Below are 22,713 nucleotides of genomic sequence, written 5' to 3'. Positions count from 1 at the left end.
GTACTCACCGCTCTGTGGAACAATGCTTATGTGCGCAGGCACGTAGTGTTTCTTTACAAAGTGACATAGCTAACTACTGGCCTGGCATGCATAATACAGTGTTTTTAGTCGTTTTTGCAGATCCGTGTGAACGGGGATCGTTTTGACAACGTTGTCGTCTGTACGCGAAACTTTTCAAAAACGCAAAGGAAAAACTTTTCCATTTTTAGTACATCGTTGTCATGTAAACGTACCCAAAAATGGCAGACACATTTACAAAAGTCAAGTAAATTCATTTTTATTTGTATAGCACCTTTCACAACACACATTGTTTCAAAGCAGCTTTACAGAAAATCATGCATTAACAGAAAATGAAACTATAATATCTATAATGTATTAGAGTCATCGTGTAGTTTGATAAAATACAATTTTGAATTGTGTTTAAAAATAAGTAATTAAATAATAATTGTATTTAGAACCCCACTGAGCAAGCTGAAGGTGACTGTGGCAAAGAACACAAAACTCCATAAGATGTTGGTTAATGGAGAAAAATAACCTTGGGAGAAACCAGGCTGTGGGGTCCAGTTCCCCTCTGGCTGACATCATGAATATAATGCCAATTTTACTTATGTATAGTGCAAGTCCTGGTTTAAAATTATTAAACTAAGTGTTAAGGGTCATTGTTTAAACAAAGATTTAGTATAAACTATAACATTAATGACTAATGTCTTTGAAGTCCATCCTGGATTAACTGCAGATTAATGACAACTCCTTGTTAGTTGGCTGATGAAGGGTTTTGTTGGCAATTAATTGATAGTCTATGTATTCCATTTCAAGAGTTTAGTCCATCATTAGACCGAGGTGATGCAGGCAGAGATCAGTTAGGTGCATCGCAGTTCAACCGGCTGGTAATTTCGGTGAGGTCTATCCTAAGTCCAAGGTTCAGGCAATGGCATATGAAGTATCCCATGTCTTATGGTTGGAGTTGGCATCAGTTCATCCTCTGAAGTCCATCGTAATAGACTGAAATGATGTTTGGCTGGCACCGGCTGCTATTAGTAGTCATCACTCAGAGACACGTAGCAGTGGAGTCCAACATGAAGCAGGAATGGAGCTGGATCCAGCCGGTTCTGGTGACCTCAGGATAGGAGTCCAGAGGTTGAGACAGGGAAACAAATAGAATAATATTAGCATAGATGTCATTCCATTTATTGCAGAGTTATAGATCATGATCAAAGTTTATGGTTTCTGGTTCCGGCAGACCTAACTAAAGCAGCCTAATTGTGAGTTGCAGGATAAATTAGGTGTATGCCTGGCTAAATTGAGGGGTCTTTAGCCTAGACATAAACTGAGTGAGTGCATCTGCATCTCAAACAATGTTAGGGAGACTATTCCATAATTTAGGATCTGCTATAGATTAGGATCTACCTCCTTTTGTGAATTTTGATATTCTAGGAACTATTAACAGGCCAGAATTTTGTGATCGTAATGAACGTAATGGAATATAGTGTGGGAGAAGGACACTTAAGTACTGCAGAGCTAGACCATTCAAAGCTTTGTATGTAGTTAACAGAATTTTAAAATGAATACGAAATTTAACAGGTAGCCAAAGTATCGATGATAAAATGGGGCTAATATGATCATATTTCTTGGTTCTAGTCAGCACTCTGGCTGCTGCATTTTGAACCAACTGAAGTTTATTTATTGATTTTGCTGGACATCCTCCCAGTAATGCATTCTAATAATCTAGTCTTGAGGTCATGAACGCATGAATTATTTTTTCGGCATCAGCAACAGAGAGCATGTGTCGTAATTCAGCAATATTTCTTAGGTGGAAGAATGCTGTTCTACAAACATTGGTAATTTGATTTTCAAAGGACAGATTGGTATCAAATATAACACCTAAGTTCTTAGCTATTGAAGATGACATAACAGTACATCCATCGAGAGTCAAATTATATTTTAGCGGCTTGTTTTTAGAGGTTTTTGGTCCAGTAAATAGTACCTCTGTTTTGTCGCAGTTGAGTAGAAGGAAATTTCTGGCCATCCAAACTTTTATTTCATTGATACACTCTGGTAATTTGGAGAATTGTAAAATCTCATCAGGTTTTGAAGAAATATAAAGTTGGGTATCGTCAGCATAACAGTGGAAACTTATTCCACGATTCCTGATAATATCTCCCAGGGTAAGCATATACAGGTGCATCTCAATAAATTAGAATGTCGTGGAAAAGTTCATTTATTTCAGTAATTCAACTCAAATTGTGAAACTTGTGTATTAAATAAATTCAATGCACACAGACTGAAGTAGTTTAAGTCTTTGGTTCTTTTAATTGTGATGATTTTGGCTCACATTTAACAAAAACCCACCAATTCACTATCTCAAAAAATTAGAATACATCATAAGACCAATAAAAAAAATATTTTTAGTGAATTGTTGGCCTTCTGGAAAGTATGTTCATTTACTGTATATGTACTCAATACTTGGTAGGGGCTCCTTTTGCTTTAATTACTGCCTCAATTCGGCGTGGCATGGAGGTGATCAGTTTGTGGCACTGCTGAGGTGGTATGGAAGCCCAGGTTTCTTTGACAGTGGCCTTCAGCTCATCTGCATTTTTTGGTCTCTTGTTTCTCATTTTCCTCTTGACAATACCCCATAGATTCTCTATGGGGTTCAGGTCTGGTGAGTTTGCTGGCCAGTCAAGCACACCAACACCATGGTCATTTAACCAACTTTTGGTGCTTTTGGCAGTGTGGGCAGGTGCCAAATCCTGCTGGAAAATGAAATCAGCATCTTTAAAAAGCTGGTCAGCAGAAGGAAGCATGAAGTGCTCCAAAATGTCTTGGTAAACGGGTGCAGTGACTTTGGGTTTCAAAAAACACAATGGACCAACACCAGCAGATGACATTGCAACCCAAATCATCACAGACTGTGGAAACTTAACACTTCAAGCAACTTGGGCTATGAGCTTCTCCACCCTTCCTCCAGACTCTAGGACCTTGGTTTCCAAATGAAATACAAAACTTGCTCTCATCTGAAAAGAGGACTTTGGACCACTGGGCAACAGTCCAGTTCTTCTTCTCCTTAGCCCAGTAAGACGCCTCTGACGTTGTCTGTGGATCAGGAGTGGCTTAACAAGAGGAATACGACAACTGTAGCCAAATTCCTTGACATGTCTGTGTGTGGTGGCTCTTGATGCCTTGACCCCAGCCTCAGTCCATTCCTTGTGAAGTTCACCCAAATTCTTGAATCGATTTTGCTTGACAATCCTCAAAATGCTGCGGTTCTCTCGGTTGGTTGTGCAACTTTTTCTTCCACACTTTTTCCTTCCATTCAACTTTCTGTTAACATGCTTGGATACAGCACTCTGTGAACAGCCAGCTTCTTTGGCAATGAATGTTTGTGGCTTACCCTCCTTGTGAAGGGTGTCAATGATTGTCTTCTGGACAACTGTCAGATCAGCAGTCTTCCCCATGATTGTGTAGCCTAGTGAACCAAACTGAGAGACCATTTTGAAGGCTCAGGAAACCTTTGCAGGTGTTTTGAGTTGATTAGCTGATTGGCATGTCACCATATTCAAATTTTTTTGAGATAGTGAATTGGTGGGTTTTTGTTAAATGTGAGCCAAAATCATCACAGTTAAAAGAACCAAAGACTTAAACTAGTTCAGTCTGTGTGCATTGAATTTATTTAATACACGAGTTTCACAATTTGTGTTGAATTACTGAAATAAATTAACTTTTCCACAACATTCTAATTTATTGAGATGCACCTGTACAAGGAGAAAAGCAGAGGCCCTAAAATTGATCCCTGTGGCACTCCATACTTTACTTTTGTTTGGTTTGACAATTCCACATTTACATAGACAAAGTGGTAGCAGTCTGCTAAATAGGATCTAAACCATGCTAATGCAACTCCACAAATGCCAACATAATTTTCTAGCCTATTCAAGAGTATGTTGTGATCTATCATGTCGAATGCAGCACTTAGATCTAAAAGCACTAGAAGTGAAATGCAGCCACAATCAGATGATAAGAGCAAGTCATTTTTAACTCTGATAAGTGCAGTCTCTGTACTGTGATGGGGTCTAAATCCTGACTGCAATTGTTCATATATACTATTTCTCTGTAGAAATGAACATAGTTCGAAGGATACTACCTTTTCTAGTATTTTCGACATAAAGGGGAGATTTGAAATCAGTCTATAATTAGCCAGTTCTCCAGGATCATGTTGTGGCTTCTTAATAAGCGTTTTGATAACTGCCATTTTAAAGTTTCTTGGGACATGTCCTAAGGATAGCGAGGAGTTAATAATATTAAGAAGAGGTTCTGAGATTACAGGGAATACCTCTTTTAAGAGCTTGGTTGGTACTGGATCTAACATAATGTTGTGGCTTTTGATGTTTCGATAAGTTTTGTTAGCTCTTCATGAAAGCGAAGGATTGAAGTTTGGAAAATTATGAGACACTGTTTTCTGAGGTACTGTGACAGATGATTGCATAATTCCAATTTTATTTCTGATTATTTCAATTTTGTCACTAAAGAAATTCATGAAGTCATTACTCTTGTGCTGCAATGGAATATCTGGTTCAGTAGAGGCTTTATTCCTAACCAATTTAGCTACAGTATTGAATAAACACCTAGGACTGTTGTGGTTATTTTCTATGAGTTTGCTAAAATATGCTGACCTGGCAGCTTTTAGTGCCTGTCTGTAGCTACAGACATTATCCTTCCATACACTGTGAAATACCTCTTTAATTTAATTTTGTACTCTTCCACTTGCGATCCATTTTCCGAGCTGCTGTCTTGAGAGCATGAGTGTGATCATTGTACCATGGTGCAGGGCTTTTTTCTTGAATTTTCTTTAATCGAAGTGGGGCGACACTATCAAGAGTGCTAGAGAAGTCTGTATTTATATTTTCTGTTATTTCATCAAGTTCTTCTAGGCTTTGGGGTTTACTGGGTATATGAGATAGATCTGGAAAATTATTAGTGAAGCTATCTTTAGTGGCCGAAAGAATAGTTCTACCTGAATGATAGTGTGGTGTAGATTGAGTAACATTAGCTGATCGTAGCATACAAGAGACAAGGTAATGATCCGAGATGTCATCGCTCTGCGGCAGAATTTCTATTGTATCAACATCAATTCCATATGACAGAATTAAATCTAGCATATGATTATGCCGTTGAGTTGGTCCTGTCACATTTTGTCTGACTCCAAGAGAGATGAGAATATCGATAAATGCTAATCCCAATGTGTCATTTTCATTATCTATGTGAATGTTGAAGTCACCAACAATTAAAGATCTATCTACAGTCACTACAAGATATGATAAAATATTTGCAAATTCACCAAGGAAATCAGAATAAGGCCCGGGTGATCTATATAATATAGCAAGGGTAAAAGACGACAGAGTTTTTTTAATTTATATCTGACGGTATCACATTAAGCATTATTAGTTCAAAAGACTTAAACTTATATCCTGTCCTCTGAGTAACACCAAGAACTTCACTGTAAATTGTAGCAACACCTCCTCCTCGACCCTTCAGACAAGGCTCATGTTTATAACAATAACCTGGGGGAGTAGATTCATTGAAACTAATATATTCATCCAGTTTAAGCCAGGTTTCAGTCAAACAGAGTGCATCCAAACTATGATCTTGTGACAGGGCGGAGGGCGGGGCTGGGTCATGATTCCACACACCCGGCCCCTAATAAGGCTGATTAAGCCTGAGAGGGATAAGGCCGACCGGAGACGGCAGTGCGACAGAGTTACGGACAGCTGTCCGACACCTGTGTGTCGTAGTGTCTTTTTGGTTATTAAAATATTATTTATATTGTTAAGCAGGTTCTCACCTCCTCCTTTCCCTTTTACCCCATTACAGATCTGTAATCATTTCATTTACAATTAGTGCTTTGGTAGAAAGAGATCTAATGTTTAGTAGCCCTACCTTCAAATGATGTTTAACTTTAATTTTTTTGTTTTGTTCAAGTTTGACCTTAATCCAATTTTTTCTAAATTATTTAGTGAGAGTTTTGTGATTGGTAGTTCGGGGAACAGACACAGTCTCTATGTGATATCTAGGGGATACAGTCTCTATGTGTTGTAGTTTATGTGACCTGTGTGATGTCTCAAGGCAGCTAGCAGACTGTTTGTCTGCTTCCTGACCTGGGCCCCAGTTAGTCAAATATTATCATTATTAAGACTACAAGCCAAATTAATAGAGAGGGGAGCGGCACCTTCTCTGGAGGCATGGAGTCCATCTCTCTTTAGCAGGTCAGGTCTACCCCAAAAACTCTTCCAATTGTCTATAAATCCTATGCTATTCTCCAGACACCACTCAGACATCCAGCCATTCAGTGACACTAATCTACTATAAACCTCATCACCACGACGAGCAGGGAGGGGCCAGAGCATATTACAGTGTCTGACATCGTTTTTGCAAATTCACACACCTCTTTAACATTATCTCTAGTGATTTCCGACTGGCGAAGCAGGACATCATTAGTGCAGACATGAATAAGTTAGCCAGCACTTGTAAATCTGATCTGATGTCAGATGCTCTGGCACCCAAAATGCATTTAACAATTGTGGCTGGAGTCTCTATTTCCACATTCCTTACAATAGAATCACCAATTATTAGGGCTCTTACAACATGATTCTCAGTGGGTGCATCACTGTGTGGGGAGAATCAATTGGAAATTCTAACAGGAATGGGAGAGTGGTGTCGCTTTGCTGAGCGAGTATGCCGCCGAGACGTCACCCGAATGCCCTGCTGTGGGGGCTCTAGAGCCGGAACCAAAGTGTGTGTGTTTCTCTCTGTACTGCCGGCATCTGAAACTACCAGCTTCTCTTTCTCACTGACCTCCACTAGCATTCGGATGCATGTCTCTAACTCATTAACCTTCTCCGTCAGCCTGACTAATTCCTTACATTTATCACATGTGAATCCCTCACTGCTGAAGGAAAAGCTATTGTAAACATGTGACATGCAATGCAGGAAGAAATAACATGAGTGGATGTCATGACTTACCACAATTGATTGTTGTTGTTTGTTGTTCCTGAGCGGTGAAGGTTTGAAATGGATGTGAATCCCTCACGCAATTGTTTGTTATGGTTGTTCTTGATAAGTGGTGCTCTGAGATTGATGCAATAATGCATGTAACAGAGGAGAAAAACAGGTGCACGCTGTAAAATGCACGCAGTTTAATCATGATAAAAATATAAAGCGGATGCATGCGGAAAACACACGAAGTTGAATCGCGATAAGAGAATAATGTGGGGGGAAATCCGATGCGCACTGTTAAGGATTAAAAGCTGAAAACAGATAGATAAGCGATGCTAAAAAAGGTCAAATACACGGATGAAACAGTAGAAAAGCGGAAAAACCCGAAACACACAGTAAAATGACAGGCTAAAACGATGAACATATGGGAATAAGAATAAGCAATGCTAAGCAGGCTAGCAGGCTACAAACACTCGTGCAGCATGCCGTCAGCAACAGGAAGTCCAGTGACGTGGAGCAAAAGTAAAAAACAATCTGGCAGAGACATGAGGGAAGAAGGCATAATATATAGACAGCAAGACACATGGTTAAACTAATTAACATTACAAGGACTAAAGGAGGGAGAGTGATGAGGGAACGAGGAGGCGGAGCCAGGAAGCACATGGCAAGACAAACACAATGACAAGACAATAGATCACACGGCAATGAAGCCATCATTAGCCATGTGCTCAAGCAAAAAACAAGACCAGACACGAGTGCGTGGCAAGAGAACCGAAACCGAACATGAAGCCATGTGCTCACTAAGAAAAAACATAGAGCATGAGTGTCCGGATCCCAATTCAGAAACAAGAATGAACCATACCGAAGTGTCAGGATCCAGACACCATGTTCTGAACATGGAACACAGACTAGACAGAGCACACGGCAAGGAAAACAACCGAAGTCGTGCGCTCACACAGAGACATAGAACATAAATATCAGGATCCTGTCACCACAATAAACATGACTGACAAAGGTGACAGGATCCTGACACCAGTAAAATGAGAAAAAAGAGACGTTTGCATCAATCAATCCAAAAAAAAAAAAAAATTGAATAACAAATCCAGTGGGCATTATAGGCTAGTGCATTGTTTCAACTGTCAGTAAGAATGACCCAGCCATTAACATAGCAGCTGGGCAACACAAAATCTACCCAACAGTTAAAAATAACATGCTATTAACAGGCTCAACCCAGCATTTTAAGGATGTAGTACAAATGCTATTTGTTGATATTCACAAGTTTACAGATTTAACTAGTTGAAATTCCATTTTTAAAATCAAGAATGAATGTTTCCACAAGTAATGCAGTAATTTCTAAAATCAAGATTTAGCATTTTTGTAATTACCGATATCACAAATTAGCATTTTCACTAGTAGTTATTCCACTGCTGATCCTGTATTAAGAATTAGCATTTTAACTAGTAAAAATGTAATGATAGATATCTATAATTCATATCCTTCACATGATTAAATGTTGAAATAGCTTGCGATAACAGGGATATACAGTAAGGTCTAAAAGTGTGAGTCCACGTTGAAAATCTAGGATATTTGAATTTAAACTTGGAAATAAACAGAACATTTTAGAATATTGATGAATTTACAACATAAGAAACACTGATGTAAAATTAATAAGAAATTTAAGATTTCTTGGTCACTAATATTATGTATTCACATCTGTGAGCGTGTGAAGACTTTGTTTCTACAGACAGTCATATTTCTGTGTTGGATAACATGATAACCAGGTTTTGTTCATGTCAGCTCCAGTGCATGCTGTAAATGCAAAATCATTCCTTTCAAAGCTTAAATGAAGACTTACCAAATGTAAAGAAATAGTAATTTTCCTTATATCCTTATAATATTTTAGTTTAACATTTCACTAAATGCTGATTAAGCTTCTACATAAATTCTCATTTTCTGTTCCACAGAAAAAATAACAGCATATGAGTTTGGAACAACAAACTGAGGGTGAGTAAATAATGGCAAAAGTTTTATTGTTAGGTGAACTATTCCCTTAAAAGATCCAACTTGTCTAGCAGAATGAATGAATGATCAATTATAGAACTGTCACATTAATTTTCAAGACACTCCGATACTCAAGAAACACAGTTTTGACCCCTCAGGCATCAAAACCTACAGGCCAGTTTCACTACTCTTCTTCATGGCTAAAACATTGTCGCTGGCAATGACGATGATGTGTGATGAACCCAAGTGCAGTTTATTATCAATCGTGAAATCCAAAAATCGTAACTCCCAGCGCAAACAAAATACAAAAACATTAACTTGACTTTAACTTGACTTGACTTGACTTGACTTGACTTGACTTGACATGAATAATCCAACAAAGTTACATTCACAATACCTAACCCTGATACAATGAAAACATGAGATTTAAATACATGGACATGGGAAACATAAACCAATGAACAAACAGAACTCTAAACAAGATAACAAGACAATGAGCATAAACTAATGACATGATAGAACCAATAACAAGACTATGAACCAATGGGAAACAGACACAATGAACATGAGGGGAACAGGATACCACATGACCAGGAACACATGAGGAAACAGGAAATCACATGACATGAAACCACATGACCTGAACAGGAACTAAACTAAAAAATAAAAGTGATGAAAACAAGAACAAAACACATAAACGTGACATATCCCCCCCCATTAGGGGTTGCTCCTGATGCCCCAAAACATAAACACAAAGTTCACTGTGGTGGTGGGGGGGGGGGCGTGGTGACTTGACGTGGCTACATGGCATGACATGGTAACATGGTAATGGCAGGATCCTTACTTGGCCATGGTAGGCGTGGATGCTGACTCGTTGGCCGTGGCAGGCGTGGGCGGAGGCAGGCCTGGACCATGGAGCAGAGGCGGGCCTGGACCTTGGAACGGAGGCGGGCCTGGACCTTGGAACGGAGGTGGGCCTGGACCTTGGAATGGAGGTTGGCCTGGACCATGGAACAAAGGCTTGCTTGTGACATGGCATGGAGCAGTCTGGTGCTTGGCTGTGACGCGGCATGGAGCTGACTCTGGCGTGGCTGTGACGCGGCATGGAGCTGACTCCGGCGTGGCTGTGACGCGGCATGGAGCGGACTCCGGCGTGGCTGTGACGCGGCATGGAGCGGACTCCGGCGTGGCTGTGACGCGGCATGGAGCGGACTCAGGCGTGGCTGTGACGCGGCATGGAGCGGACTCAGGCGTGGCTGTGACGCGGCATGGAGCGGACTCAGGCGTGGCTGTGACGCGGCATGGAGCGGACTCAGGCGTGGCTGTGACGCGGCATGGAGCGGACTCAGGCGTGGCTGTGACGCGGCATGGAGCGGACTCAGGCGTGGCTGTGACGCGGCATGGAGCGGACTCAGGCGTGGCTGTGACGCGGCATGGAGCGGACTCAGGCGTGGCTGTGACGCGGCATGGAGCGGACTCAGGCGTGGCTGTGACGCGGCATGGAGCGGACTCAGGCGTGGCTGTGACAGAGCATGGAGCAGACTCAGGATCCGGGGCAGAAGGTGGCGCAAGCTCTGCAACCATGACGTGGGACCCTGGCTCGGCGGCCATGATGTGGGACCCTGGCTCGGCGGCCATGACGTGGGACCCTAGCTCAGCGGCCATGACGTGGGACCCTGGCTCGGCGGCCATGACATGGGACCCTGGCTCGGCGGCCATGACGTGGGACTCGGGCTCGTCGGCCATGACGTGGGACTCGGGCTCGGCGGCCATGACGTGAGACTCGGGCTCGGCATCCGCCTCCACCACAGTGAACGTAGAACCACTTATCTGCAGGGCAAGGTCGATATACTGAGCCAGATTGAGGGGACTGTGACCACCAGGCATCAGTAAAGAGACTGGCTCATTCAATCCCACCCAGAAAATGTCCTTGAGGGCAACTTCATTAAAGTCCACCCGGCAGGCCAGAGCGCAGAAGTCCTCCACATAATTTTCCAGGGATCGATTCCCCTGGTGAAAATGAAGAAGCTGGATTGCTGGGTTCATTTTGGTCAGTCAAGTATTCTGTAACATTGTCGTAGGCAATGACAAAGACGATGATGTGTGATGAACCCAAGTGCAGATTATTATCAATCGTGTAATCCAAAAAACTTAACTCCCAACGTGAACAAAATACAAAAACATGAACTTGGCTTTAACTTGGCTTTGACTTGGCTATGACATGACATGACATGACATGAACAATCCAACAAAGTTACATTCACAATACCTGACCCTGATACTATGGAAACATGAGACTTAAATACATGGACATGGGAAACATAAACCAATGAACAAACAGAACTCTAAACAAGATAACAAGACAATGAGCATAAACCAATGACATGATAGAACCAATAACAAGACTATGAACCAATGGGAAACAGACACAATGAACATGAGGGGAACAGGATATCACATGACCAGGAACACATGAGGAAACAGGAAATCACATGACATGAAACCACATGACCTGAACAGGAACAGGAACTAAACTAAAAAATAAAAGTGATGAAAACAAGAACAAAACGCATAAACGTGACAATGGCAAAGCTCTGTATGAGAATGATCTGTTTTCATATAACTGTCAAATAGCTCTATCAATCAACCTTAAAACTGGGCCACTCCACTGAGACTGTAACTGAAGCATTCAAGTCCACGAGTGTCCTCACTTTGCACACACTTTTACACCCCTTCTATTCCTGTATCTGTGATCTCATCAGGATACAGCATGCCCGACCTCTTAAGCTATCCCAAATGTTTGCCTCAGCCCAGAGTGCTCCTACTGAATCAGGTAATAGACATCCTTTGGTTTTATCACCAGACAAAAAAACATCTAGATTTAGAAAACAGGGTGACTGATAACTCATCAGACCAGATGAACTTTGCTAAATAAGGTCATGTGTTGTGGCCTCAGATACAAGTAGATTCTGGTTGCCAGATATTCCAGTGAAGCTCACAATGTAAAGTTTTTGTTGAGAAATGCTGTTTCAACTCAATGTGAAGCTGTGTTTTGTGACATTGAGCAACTCTCCAGTGAAGTGTCTATTTTTCTATTTGATTTCTGACCAGTGTTTGCTGAAGAGTTTGCCACTGTCTGGCCCATGCTGTCACTATGTTTCATACTGTTTCCCTTGACATATGAAATAATTTAGTAGTTGAATTGGGTATGTGAATGATGTGCCTAGACACATACAACTAATCAGTAATCTTTGAAAATGTCCATTTAGTCTATTCAAAAACCTAACAAACAAATACCTAACAAAGTACCAGCACTCTCAACTCTATCCACTTCTCAGTACCTGCCTAAAGAACTCCCAACTTCATTTTTGGTCATTTAACTGGTGAACATTGTCCTCACAAGATCAAAAGCAGCATACTGACCTCTTGACCTGGACTGATGTCCTGCACAGCTCGCACTTCTGCATTAATACCTCTGTATGTGACAATGACGTTTGGACAGCAGCTGTGATTCATCAGTGCAATGCTGAGAGAGAGATACAATACAAGAATATGAGACTGCTTCACAACTTGTGTCTCTATTCTGATGTGGTGGACAGCAGGGAAAAACAATGCTAAATGCAAATAACAAAACATGTGTGTGTGTGTGTGTGTGTTAGGGCTGGGCTGTTTTTCCGATTTTTCTGATTAATTCGAATTTGTGTTTTGACAATATTTTTCAAAAAATCGAGATTTTGCATAAAAACATTGCAAACGCTATAGTTAGATGCGTTGTAAACCCACCAAAGGTTGAATAAGAGAAAAAGAATGCCGTCTTAATGCCACTTGTGATCTGATCAGCTGCACATGTGTGGCACACTCTAAATGAACATGACTATGGAGGACCAAATATAACAATATTAAAAATAAATAAACAAATAAATATATTTGTAAAGAAATGTAAAAAAAAATTAATAAAGTGTATATATATATATATATATATATATATATATATATATATATATATATATATATATATATATATAAATACATTTTAAAATCTGACATAAATGAGTATTTGCACTTTTATTTCCTTATTTGTGTATTACTATATTTATTTATTTCCTAATTTATTTCTACATTGATTTATTTCAACATGTATTTATTTCTAAATGTATTTATTTATATATGTTTATGATGTTCACATTTATTTATTTCCACATTTATATATTTCTAAATTTCTGTGTCCATATGGTAATGAGGGGGCGTGCTTTCTACTTCAGGCATAACAATCAAGCTTGAAGCACTCTAGAGTGAAGCTTGGAGGCCACAGTGACATCTTGTGGTTGAAAAAATGTAATACTTGAAATATAGCCACAGGTGGGTGTGGGCGTGCATTGAGAAATTGTAAAATGTACCTGTGAGTAGAGCAGTTTGAATAAGAAATTAGTTATCTTTACTGAATGAATGACTTAGAGGTGGGCAAAATGACTAAAATCTTTTATTACTGTAGAAGTAATTTTATATGTCTGTAACTCTCTCAGAAACTGCGATTTCAACAGATCTAATAACAGACACTCTGACAAAAAGCAGCACGCTTACTTGAAAAGATCCATTATCAATTAATGCAAACACCAAAAAATGAAAGATCAAAAGGATAAAAAATGCAGATTTGTTTTCACAGCCTACTTTGCTCATATTTAACAAGGGTGCCAATATTATATATATATATATATATATATATATATATATATATATACACACACACACACACACACACACTTTATTCATTTTTACATTTCTTTGCAAATATATTTATTTGCTTATTTATTTTTAATATAGTCACATTTGGTCCTCCATATGTGACAGGTTAACAACTCGGAGACTGATATAAAAGACAGCAGTAATATTCCCAGTTGTACACAGTGTGACTGTAGCTCAGCTTCGTCCATCACACATGTATACACCGACTTAAAACCATAAATAGCTTCAGCATGCACATTTGATGAACAGTCTCCTTTCTTTTCTTTTTACCCATGAAAAAGCACTATCTGCTACACGTCTCTATCTGCAGAAGTACACACAAATTGTTGGATATACAATGAGTCATTTCTAGATAAACTTGATAATTTATAGATATTGATTTCTGTAATGTAATCGTAAATCGTGAATTGTCCATGAGTTTGATAAAAATCGAGATTAAATTTTTTTGCCATATCACCCAGCCCAGTGTGTGTGTGTGCTTACTCCGGAAAAACTGCTAATCCCAAGTGAGAGAGTTCTTCATCCTCAAGAGTAAAGCCATTACAGTGAACCTGTGAGAATTACACATTATCATTATTTATTACACAATTCTCTGGATACTTGATTCTGATTGGTCAATCGCACCATCCAGCATTCATTTATTTTTGAAAAACAACCGAACATCTGGGAATTAAGTATTTCACCAGTCATCTGGGTATTGTCAGTTACCTTTCTTTCTTCTTGTATCACTCTGCGATCTTTACAAGTAAGCTAATAAAATTATTCCAACTTAAATCAATATTTTATGTCCATTTATTTATCAATTTATTTATTTGGCAAATAGCTGTGTAATAAGTGGGATAATGAACAGTCAGATCGTCATTTCGCAAAATAAACACCAACAGAACTCTGACAAGAACCAGAGGTTCAATTGGGCTGTTTTTGGAGACTCTGCTATCTCTTTCTTCTTACATAATACAGTTTTCCTCAAATGATTTGACACATTTTACCATAGTAAGGTCAATATTCTTAAAACTAGGGGTGTGCAGTGAAGCCATTATCTGTATCTTTATCTGTATCTGTTCCTATTGCAAAATTATCTGTATTTGGATATGGGCGGGGCTTAAACTGAAGGTGTGTCAAAACTAAATGAAACGGCAACTTTTAAATGTTACTCTATTATATTTATAGTTTCTATAAATAAAATATGCCTTGTAAATGCCAATTCATAATAATACCCTAATAATAATAATAATAATAATAATAATAATAATAATAATTCTTTACTAAATTCAAGAGAACTGACTTGTCAAACTTGGTCAAAATGACTTGTAAAGTTTGTTTACCTGTGAGAAGAGTGTGAGCAGGGCCTGATGATCAGGGAAGTCCAGATGTTTGGAGTAGAAGTGATAGAGTCCTGCTATATTTGCTTCATTCATTTCTCTTTTCTCATTATCCAACTCCTCCATATCTGAGAAGAACATATCCTAAGAACACATCCTACTGTATGGTTGAGAAACATCAGTCAGCAATCAATGCTAAATCAAACATCATATATTACAATAACATAATGATGAGTAAGCACTAGAGAACAAGACAGGACACCTGATATAATCAGCATGTAGTGCTGGCTATATTAGTTTTCATGCTTTAATGAATCAAACATTTCTCGTTAAGTTTTGTTTAATAAAATAAATTTCCTCCCCATCATTACTAAATCCCCCTTCTTTGTATTTTTTGTTGTTGTTGTTGTTGTTGTTTTGTTTGTTTGTTTACAGTTTAATTGTAGGTGTACTATTTTAACCTTACCAAATCTTATTAGTATTATAAATTTATTAAAAAAAAATTGTCCTCTGAGGCTGTAAATTGTCATTTAAAAATAATTAAGGTCTTCCATTGAATGTGCATCAGCCAAATCATTGGTTTTACTTCTTAAATTTGAGCTATGTTATGTGTACAATCATTTCATTAATTATTAATTATATTAAAAGGTATAAAAAAGGGCTGATGATGACAAACAAAGCTGTTAAAATATTTAAGATCGAATGACAGTCATAAATGTTAACTTCAGACTTGAGACTTGTGGTGGCATGACACCTGCTAAGAAACTGCTGTATGGATCAACAGCTTGTAGCCACAGCTCTCTTTTTTGGCTTCTATTTTTGTCAGTTGGTGGGCGCTCTGTGAGCGTACAACAGCTTTTCGTCATGTTATTTTTTTATTTTTTTATTTTTTATTTTTTATTTTTTTATTTTTTTTCTGTAAAATAGCCAAATCTATCATATATTTGTCCCTGTTTACCTCATAGGAATGAATAAGTAACTATGGAACAGGACTTTCCTTTCCCTGACAAGTGGTCATAGTAACATTCTGTTACTGTTTGCTGTCAGGGAGTAATGGTGCTCTCACGTCGCCTGTCAGTCAACTCAAGAACCTTGTTTTTTAGTGTGATCTGGGCTAAAGAAGCACATTGTATGATACCATTGTTGTCAGATTTTACTGCTGATTTTTAATACAGTATGTTATTTTATTTTAATCTTGACCAACCATTTTGGAGATTTTGGCCTTTCCCCACTCAACTGGATAGAAGCTGTAATTTTATGCCCCTTGAATACATAGAAAATAGCTGCCCAGGAGCATTCCAAAGATGGTTTCTGAGTGAACTGATTTGCCTTGAAAGGGACTTTGCTCTGAGCTATTCACATACTCAGACCTCTATTTGTGACCACTGTTCATGTCTATGGCAACACTTATAATGCTAAAACGGCTTTGTTTTTGATAACAGTAAAATGTTTATCACTATATTAATTCACTCCTATATGTTCTTGCAAAAGTTTAAGAGCAAAAAAATAATAAAATGGCATATCAAACAGAAACATGGGTACACTACTTTCAAGTGTTGAGGCCACTGCCATATTGTTTTTTTTAACATGACTTCACAGCTGTCAGAGTTTTGTAATTATGAGTTCTACAAAGACGTGAATGCTTTTTACAAGTCTTAATCTCGTAATCACTGTAATTCCGACATGACGTGAACTCACCATAAAGCTTAGCTGACTTGCTGCCTAATCAGTTAATGGCTTAACCGACAGCATTTTTGAATGAATATGACTAAGAACCGTTTGAAAGCCACCTTCTTTTCATTCTGCCTCCATTTACAGTCTTTTCCAGCTTTCGGACGCAGCCTATATCTTCTAGCAGGAGAATGGAATTTAATGATTTTTCTTAAAAAATATAATTTTAATAAACATTTGTGTCCTTTATATTTTTATTTTGTGGTAATGTAACAGGTAGGAAAGTATATTTTGCATACATGTGTTTCTCATATGTAGAATTACACAAAATGTTCAATGTGTACCTGATGTGCCTGCAGTGTCGGCGCTACGGGGGGCCTTAGGGGATGCCCCCTCACTTTGACCACTGTGCTCCTACAGGGCAGGACATTTCAACAACCGTCGTTTTAGTGCAGTGGGTGCAGTTTTCAGACGGTCGCTTAATATACAACACACTTCAAACTTCATACTACCCTGCACAGCAATAACAGTCTGCCCATGAAAAAGTATCTTTAATTGAAGCCAAAAAAGAAGAATGGATAGCGCTGTACAGTACAGGTCAAGATAATCAAATCACAAAATAGGATGTGCCCCAAGTGCCTATAGTCTACAAACACTGACATACACTTTCTTAAAGCTTGTTTCCAAAAACTAGAAAAGCATGCCCACTGAGTGTTTGAACTTGAGCTCTTTCGAAGTTCATACCAGTGGAAGTCATGTAAGTAAATTATATTTGTTTATTATATTTAACCTCAAATTTACCAGTCCTCTTTGTTTTTGATTTTCTTGATTTTTAGTTTGTTTATTTTATTTGAGTCTATTTTATAGTAAGGTAAGCAGTGCTAACAGAAGGGGGTTAAAGAAAAAAGGACAAAAACAATAGTCAAATAAAATGAGTAATATTAATTGCTCGTTTTCATTCAAATTTGTCATCCGTTATCTCAGTGCAGACAAAGGCAAAGTTGCTTTCAGAGTAAAAAAACAGGTTAATTTGTTAACACTTTATAATAACTACATGGTAAAAAGTATTTGTAAAGCATTAGTTTATTGTCAATTGATAATTTATAAATTATTGTTCCTACATTATTATAAGCTACGTACAAATAGTTTGATAGTAGCAGATGATTTATTGTTTAATAATTTTATTTATAGGTAGTTTGATAATAGGTTTTTTCCTTAGTAAACAAATTGTTAATCATACCTAACTGATGTATTTTAGTTGATACAAACCAGTGGTAAAGAAGTGTTTATAAGAACATGAAAAAGGCATGAATTCATAGTTAATAAAGAAATTACATATATGTATGTAATTAATTGAATATAAATTTAAACTGAATTCATATATTTGCTAATGTTTTAGTAACACTTCCTATTAAAGCAATTTTTACTTAGTAAAGGTCGTAATAAAGCATTGACTAATTGCTGGCTAGGCATTTTGTGTGACCTAATCTAAAGTGAGTCCTATATATGCCTAATTAAAGATATATTAATGATTATTTAATCTAAAAACTTGGCCATGAAATAACCATCCACACAGCATCTCAATCACGAATGCTCAAAACAGAGACTAAAGCTTAATAAAACAAAAACAAACAGACACAAAGGTACAGGAATAATAGTGACAGAGGAAACATCATGTAAGGAAAGTACATGGTCGGATTTGTATCTCAAGTACCAATCCTTGTAGTAAAAAGTTACAACAACATTATTAATGTACAATTGTCTGTAGTATGACAAAAACTTCCTAAGACTTGAATGCTGATCAATGAAGAATTCAGCTATCAGGATTCAGGCCGGGAAGCACCCCCTCCAGGGAGACGCATATGTCTCTCATAGATCTTTTTCATAGTAGCGACATATTTGATTTTTAACAGGAATGAAAACAAGGCAGTGAGGGACAGACTTACCATGTCTTCAGTGACACTTACGGAATAAAGCTGTATAAAGATCCAAGATGCCATCTGATTCAAGATGAACTCTGATCAGTAGAGTTTTTTGTCTACTGATTGTTCTTGAAAATATATATTTTTTTCAATGTTTTGTCTGCAGAATGATCCAAAACACTCATTGAAAAGACTGTACGCAATATCCCTTACAGCCTTGTTGTTATTCCCATTAAAAATTAAAGTTGGTGCTGCTGTGAATAAGGTCTGCAGTGGTTCTCAACTGGTTTTTCTTCAGGATCCAGATTTTACATTAGAAATCAAGTGGCGACCCACCATAGTAAAAACGTAACCTGTATTTAATGTATCCTGGGTCGCATTTCCTTTTATGTTGCATAGTTTGTTCATGGTTTTCAAGTACAAGGACATGCATCAAGTGACATTATTTTTGTTGTTGACATCAACAACAAAAGCGACTAGAAGTTTTCTCTCCCCCCTTTTAAAAATTGAAGAGCATATTTACTTATATGAGCCCATTATTATCCCGTTTGTTTCCTAATTTCAAACATAATTCAAACAGAACATACCTATTACACAGGAGGAAAGGCTCCTCATTACCATGGTTAGGTCAGTGTAGCTAGTCTTAAATAATAGTAATAATAATAACAAATGATAGTATTTATGAAATAAATAAATACTAGCTGAAACACATCTTGAAACTTTAACTACAACTGCCACTGTTTATATAAAATGAGGTCTAATAGATTCTACCTTTAGATTATTTCATATGAAACTATAACTTTTTTGTCAAAATATAACAGTTACTTTTACTCATGTAAAATTGTAAAACAATTTTGTAAAGGTGATGATATATAATGGAAAAAAAAAAAAACATTTGCGTATAGCACAGTGTTGCTCTTTTCCTCATCAGTGCTGTTTGGCATGTTAGGGCTGCCTACTGTTTGAGAGGTTCGACTTGACTTCCTCCGTAACGCTTTAAACTAGAAAAGTCTCACTAGAATTGAAATTGGTCACATCAGTTTTGAGGTCTGTGCTGCGCAATATCGAGGGAAGCCCGGTTGTTGCACATGCACACCAGAGAGAAGAGTAGATCATGATCACGAGCTGGTTCCGTTACACTCGTGCTTGCGAGATTATCCTTAAATCTGCCTCGGCAGTTTAAATAGGCTATCACTTGGGCGGACGCCGCAATATCTTCAATGAGAGAACCATGAGATTGTTCTTTCCCTGCTGTCCACGACCCTGTCTGAATAGACCTGCGACCCACTTTTGGGTCGCAACCCACCAGTTGAGAAACACTGGACTACAGTATATAAAAAGTTTTAATTAGCAAAATTCAAAATTCAGTACTTAACAACTTTTATTACTTCAAAGAAAATGCATAAAATAGGACCCTATTAATGATTTTTTTTTTCCTAATTCTGTTTTCCATTTGATTTTTTCTAAATTCCATATTTAAAATAATTATAAATTTTTTATCAAAAAGGTGATTAATAATCAAATGAATTTATAAAATGTTCATCAAATGATAATATTTTATCATGGCATGTAAACACCTTAATCGGCGTTCCTATCGGCTTATCCAATGTGCTTTTTAGCTAATTACTTTCTCTCCCTATATAACTTGCCCGTTGCCGTTGCTGTCTTGTGCCAGATTATCTTGTGCCATTCTGCCAAGCAGTTTAACTGTCTCTGTTCCAGTCGATCGGTGTGTGTTTGGTTTTGGTTTTCTCCAGCCACCTCAAACATTCCTCCTCTTTCCGGTCAGCAGATCTTCACGCTCTTCTCTCCAGACTGTCTCAGCTCTGTCTTCCTGCTCCCCTGCTTCCTGATTCCATACTTGCCACTCTTTTAGCCCTGTTTGGTTCCTTTCTCATCCAGCTCACCACCGTCCTCTGTTCCGCTTGTCAGCCCATTCTTCAGTGGTTATCCCTGCGCCCCTGGTGACACCGCTCTCTGGGACTCACTCTGTCCTTCTTTACAATCAGCACTCCCCTCCTGCCCCGCCTGCATCGCTCCGCTGGCTTCAGCTCTAGTCACCTCCATTGCCCTTGCTGCTCCCCAGGCCTCCACTGGAGTTATCCTCATCACCTTTGTTGCCCTGCTCGTTCTTCTGATTGCTGTTTTCAATAAAGTCTACTTTTGTCCTCTCTATAGATGTTTGGGTCTGCCCTTTTCATCTCTTCACACTACAATCTGGCCATTATGGACCCGGTGGGTGAGGCAAATTTAAGGGCTGCCCTGATGCAACAAAGAACCCTTTATCGTCATCAAAGGAGCTCATTTCTTCCTCTAATCGGGCGATGGAGGAAATGGCAGCCCAGATTGTGGAACTCTCCAACCAACTGCAGCAGCTCCAAGTTGCCCCACCACCAGCATCACCTGCCGCAGAAGCATCAGCGCCCCCTGCACTAGGTTCTATTCTTCCAGACTCAGAACCTTTCCTGAATCCCCTGCTGCCCAATGATGAGGATCTCAAGTTCTGTCATTCATTCCTTTCCCAGTGCTCTCTTGTCTCTGCTCTGCAGCCCTCTGCATTCCAGTCAGAGGAGGCCAAGACATCATCACTCTCCTTGCCAGATGGGCACGTAAGTGGGGAACAACATTCTGGGACAATAAGCTTCTCTGCCGTGCATGTTATAATGACTTCTCTGGTGAAATGCAGAAAGTCTTTTAACCATTTCAGACCCTGGCAGCAGCCTGTGACTGGAATGAGGGGGCACTGTGGGACCGTTTCCTGCATGGGCTCTTGGACCCGATTGTGGATGAGATCTTTGTGCTTGATTTATCCCCTTGTCTGGACAATCTGATGAGCCTATCCATTCGGGTAGACAACAGACTCAGTCTACGTCAGCGGCATCAACAAACTCGCCAGTCTGAGGAGGGTGGTATTGTCCCTCCTTCCACCATGGTTCCCTTTTCCTCCGATCCACCTTCTGAAGCTCAGTCCATGCAGAATGGTAGAACCTGCTTGACACTTGAGGAGAGACATCATCGGCTGACGAGGGGGCTGTGTTTGTACAGTGGTAAGCCTGGACATGTTGCCAACTTGTGTCTGTTAAAAGTTCAGCAGTTACCTCTATGGAAAAAGCCCCCGCACAGTGCAATCTCTTTCCAGCCGTGCTGTGGTGGGGTAGCTCATCACATCAGTTTTCTGTGTTCCTCGACTTTGGGGCTTAGAGGAACTTCATTAACTCCTCTTTGGCCATGCAGTGGGGCATACCCATCACTGAACTGGATGTTCCTTTGTCTGCTAGTGACATCAGTGGGAAGTCACTGAGGAGGGTATCCTAGGCCATGGTTCCAGTAAGTCTGTTGATTACGCGCAACCATGAGTAGGAGATTGTGTTTTACCTAATCAGGTCCCCCTATGCTCCTTTTGTGTTGGGGCATACCTGGTTGGTAAAACACAATCCACATATTATTTGTGCTACAGTTATTATCTCGTCTTGGAGTATTTTTGCCACAAGATACTGTATGTTTCTGGTCAGCTCTGTCTTCTGTCTCTGTCTCTTCTGTTTTTCAGCTGATAGATCCGTCAGGTGTTTCCGTTAGGTACCATGACCTCAAGAGGGTGTTCAGTAGGTCCTGAGCTGCATCGCTTCCTCTGCATCACCCCTATGACTGTGCCATTGACCTCCTGCCTGGTACTTCTCCTCCTCTGGGTGATTCTACTCCTTGGCTGCTCCTGAGTGTGAAGCCATGGAGAAGTACATTAATGAGTCTCTGGTGGCTGGCCTCATCCATCCCTCCTCTTCTCCAGTGTGTGCAGGGTTCTTTTTCATGGAAGAGAAGAACGGTTCGCTACGCCCCTGCATCAACTACTGGGGGCTGAACGACATCACTGTTAAGAATAGGTCCAAGTTACCTCTGATATCTTCAGCCTTCAAGTTGCTTCAGGGAGCGACTGTCTTTACGAAGTTGGACCACCGCAATGCTTACCACCTTGTGTGCATCAAGGAGGGGGATGAAAAGAAGACAGAGCCAACTAATTGTAAAGCAGAGAAGTGTCAATTCCATGCACGGTCTGTTCCATTTCTGGGGTT

The 22,713-nt window shown here is 39.2% G+C and overlaps 1 protein-coding gene across 1 annotated transcript in view; it reads right to left on the bottom strand.

Moving 5' to 3' along the window:
• The window catches only part of smyd2b (SET and MYND domain containing 2b), a 60,780-nt gene that overhangs the window by 13,478 nt on the left and 24,589 nt on the right, over positions 1–22,713 (bottom strand). Inside the window, exons 5-7 of the mRNA XM_051654832.1 lie at positions 15,057–15,181; positions 14,215–14,282; positions 12,412–12,514 (exon numbers count right to left, since the gene is read on the bottom strand). Coding sequence (XP_051510792.1) covers positions 12,412–12,514; positions 14,215–14,282; positions 15,057–15,181 — 296 coding nt within the window. The remainder of the gene's footprint in view (positions 1–12,411; positions 12,515–14,214; positions 14,283–15,056; positions 15,182–22,713) is intronic.

The sequence above is a fragment of the Myxocyprinus asiaticus genome, chromosome 25, assembly GCF_019703515.2.
Source record: "Myxocyprinus asiaticus isolate MX2 ecotype Aquarium Trade chromosome 25, UBuf_Myxa_2, whole genome shotgun sequence".
In the NCBI taxonomy this organism is placed as follows: domain Eukaryota; kingdom Metazoa; phylum Chordata; class Actinopteri; order Cypriniformes; family Catostomidae; genus Myxocyprinus; species Myxocyprinus asiaticus.
This window is presented reverse-complemented; position numbering and strand designations above follow the sequence as displayed.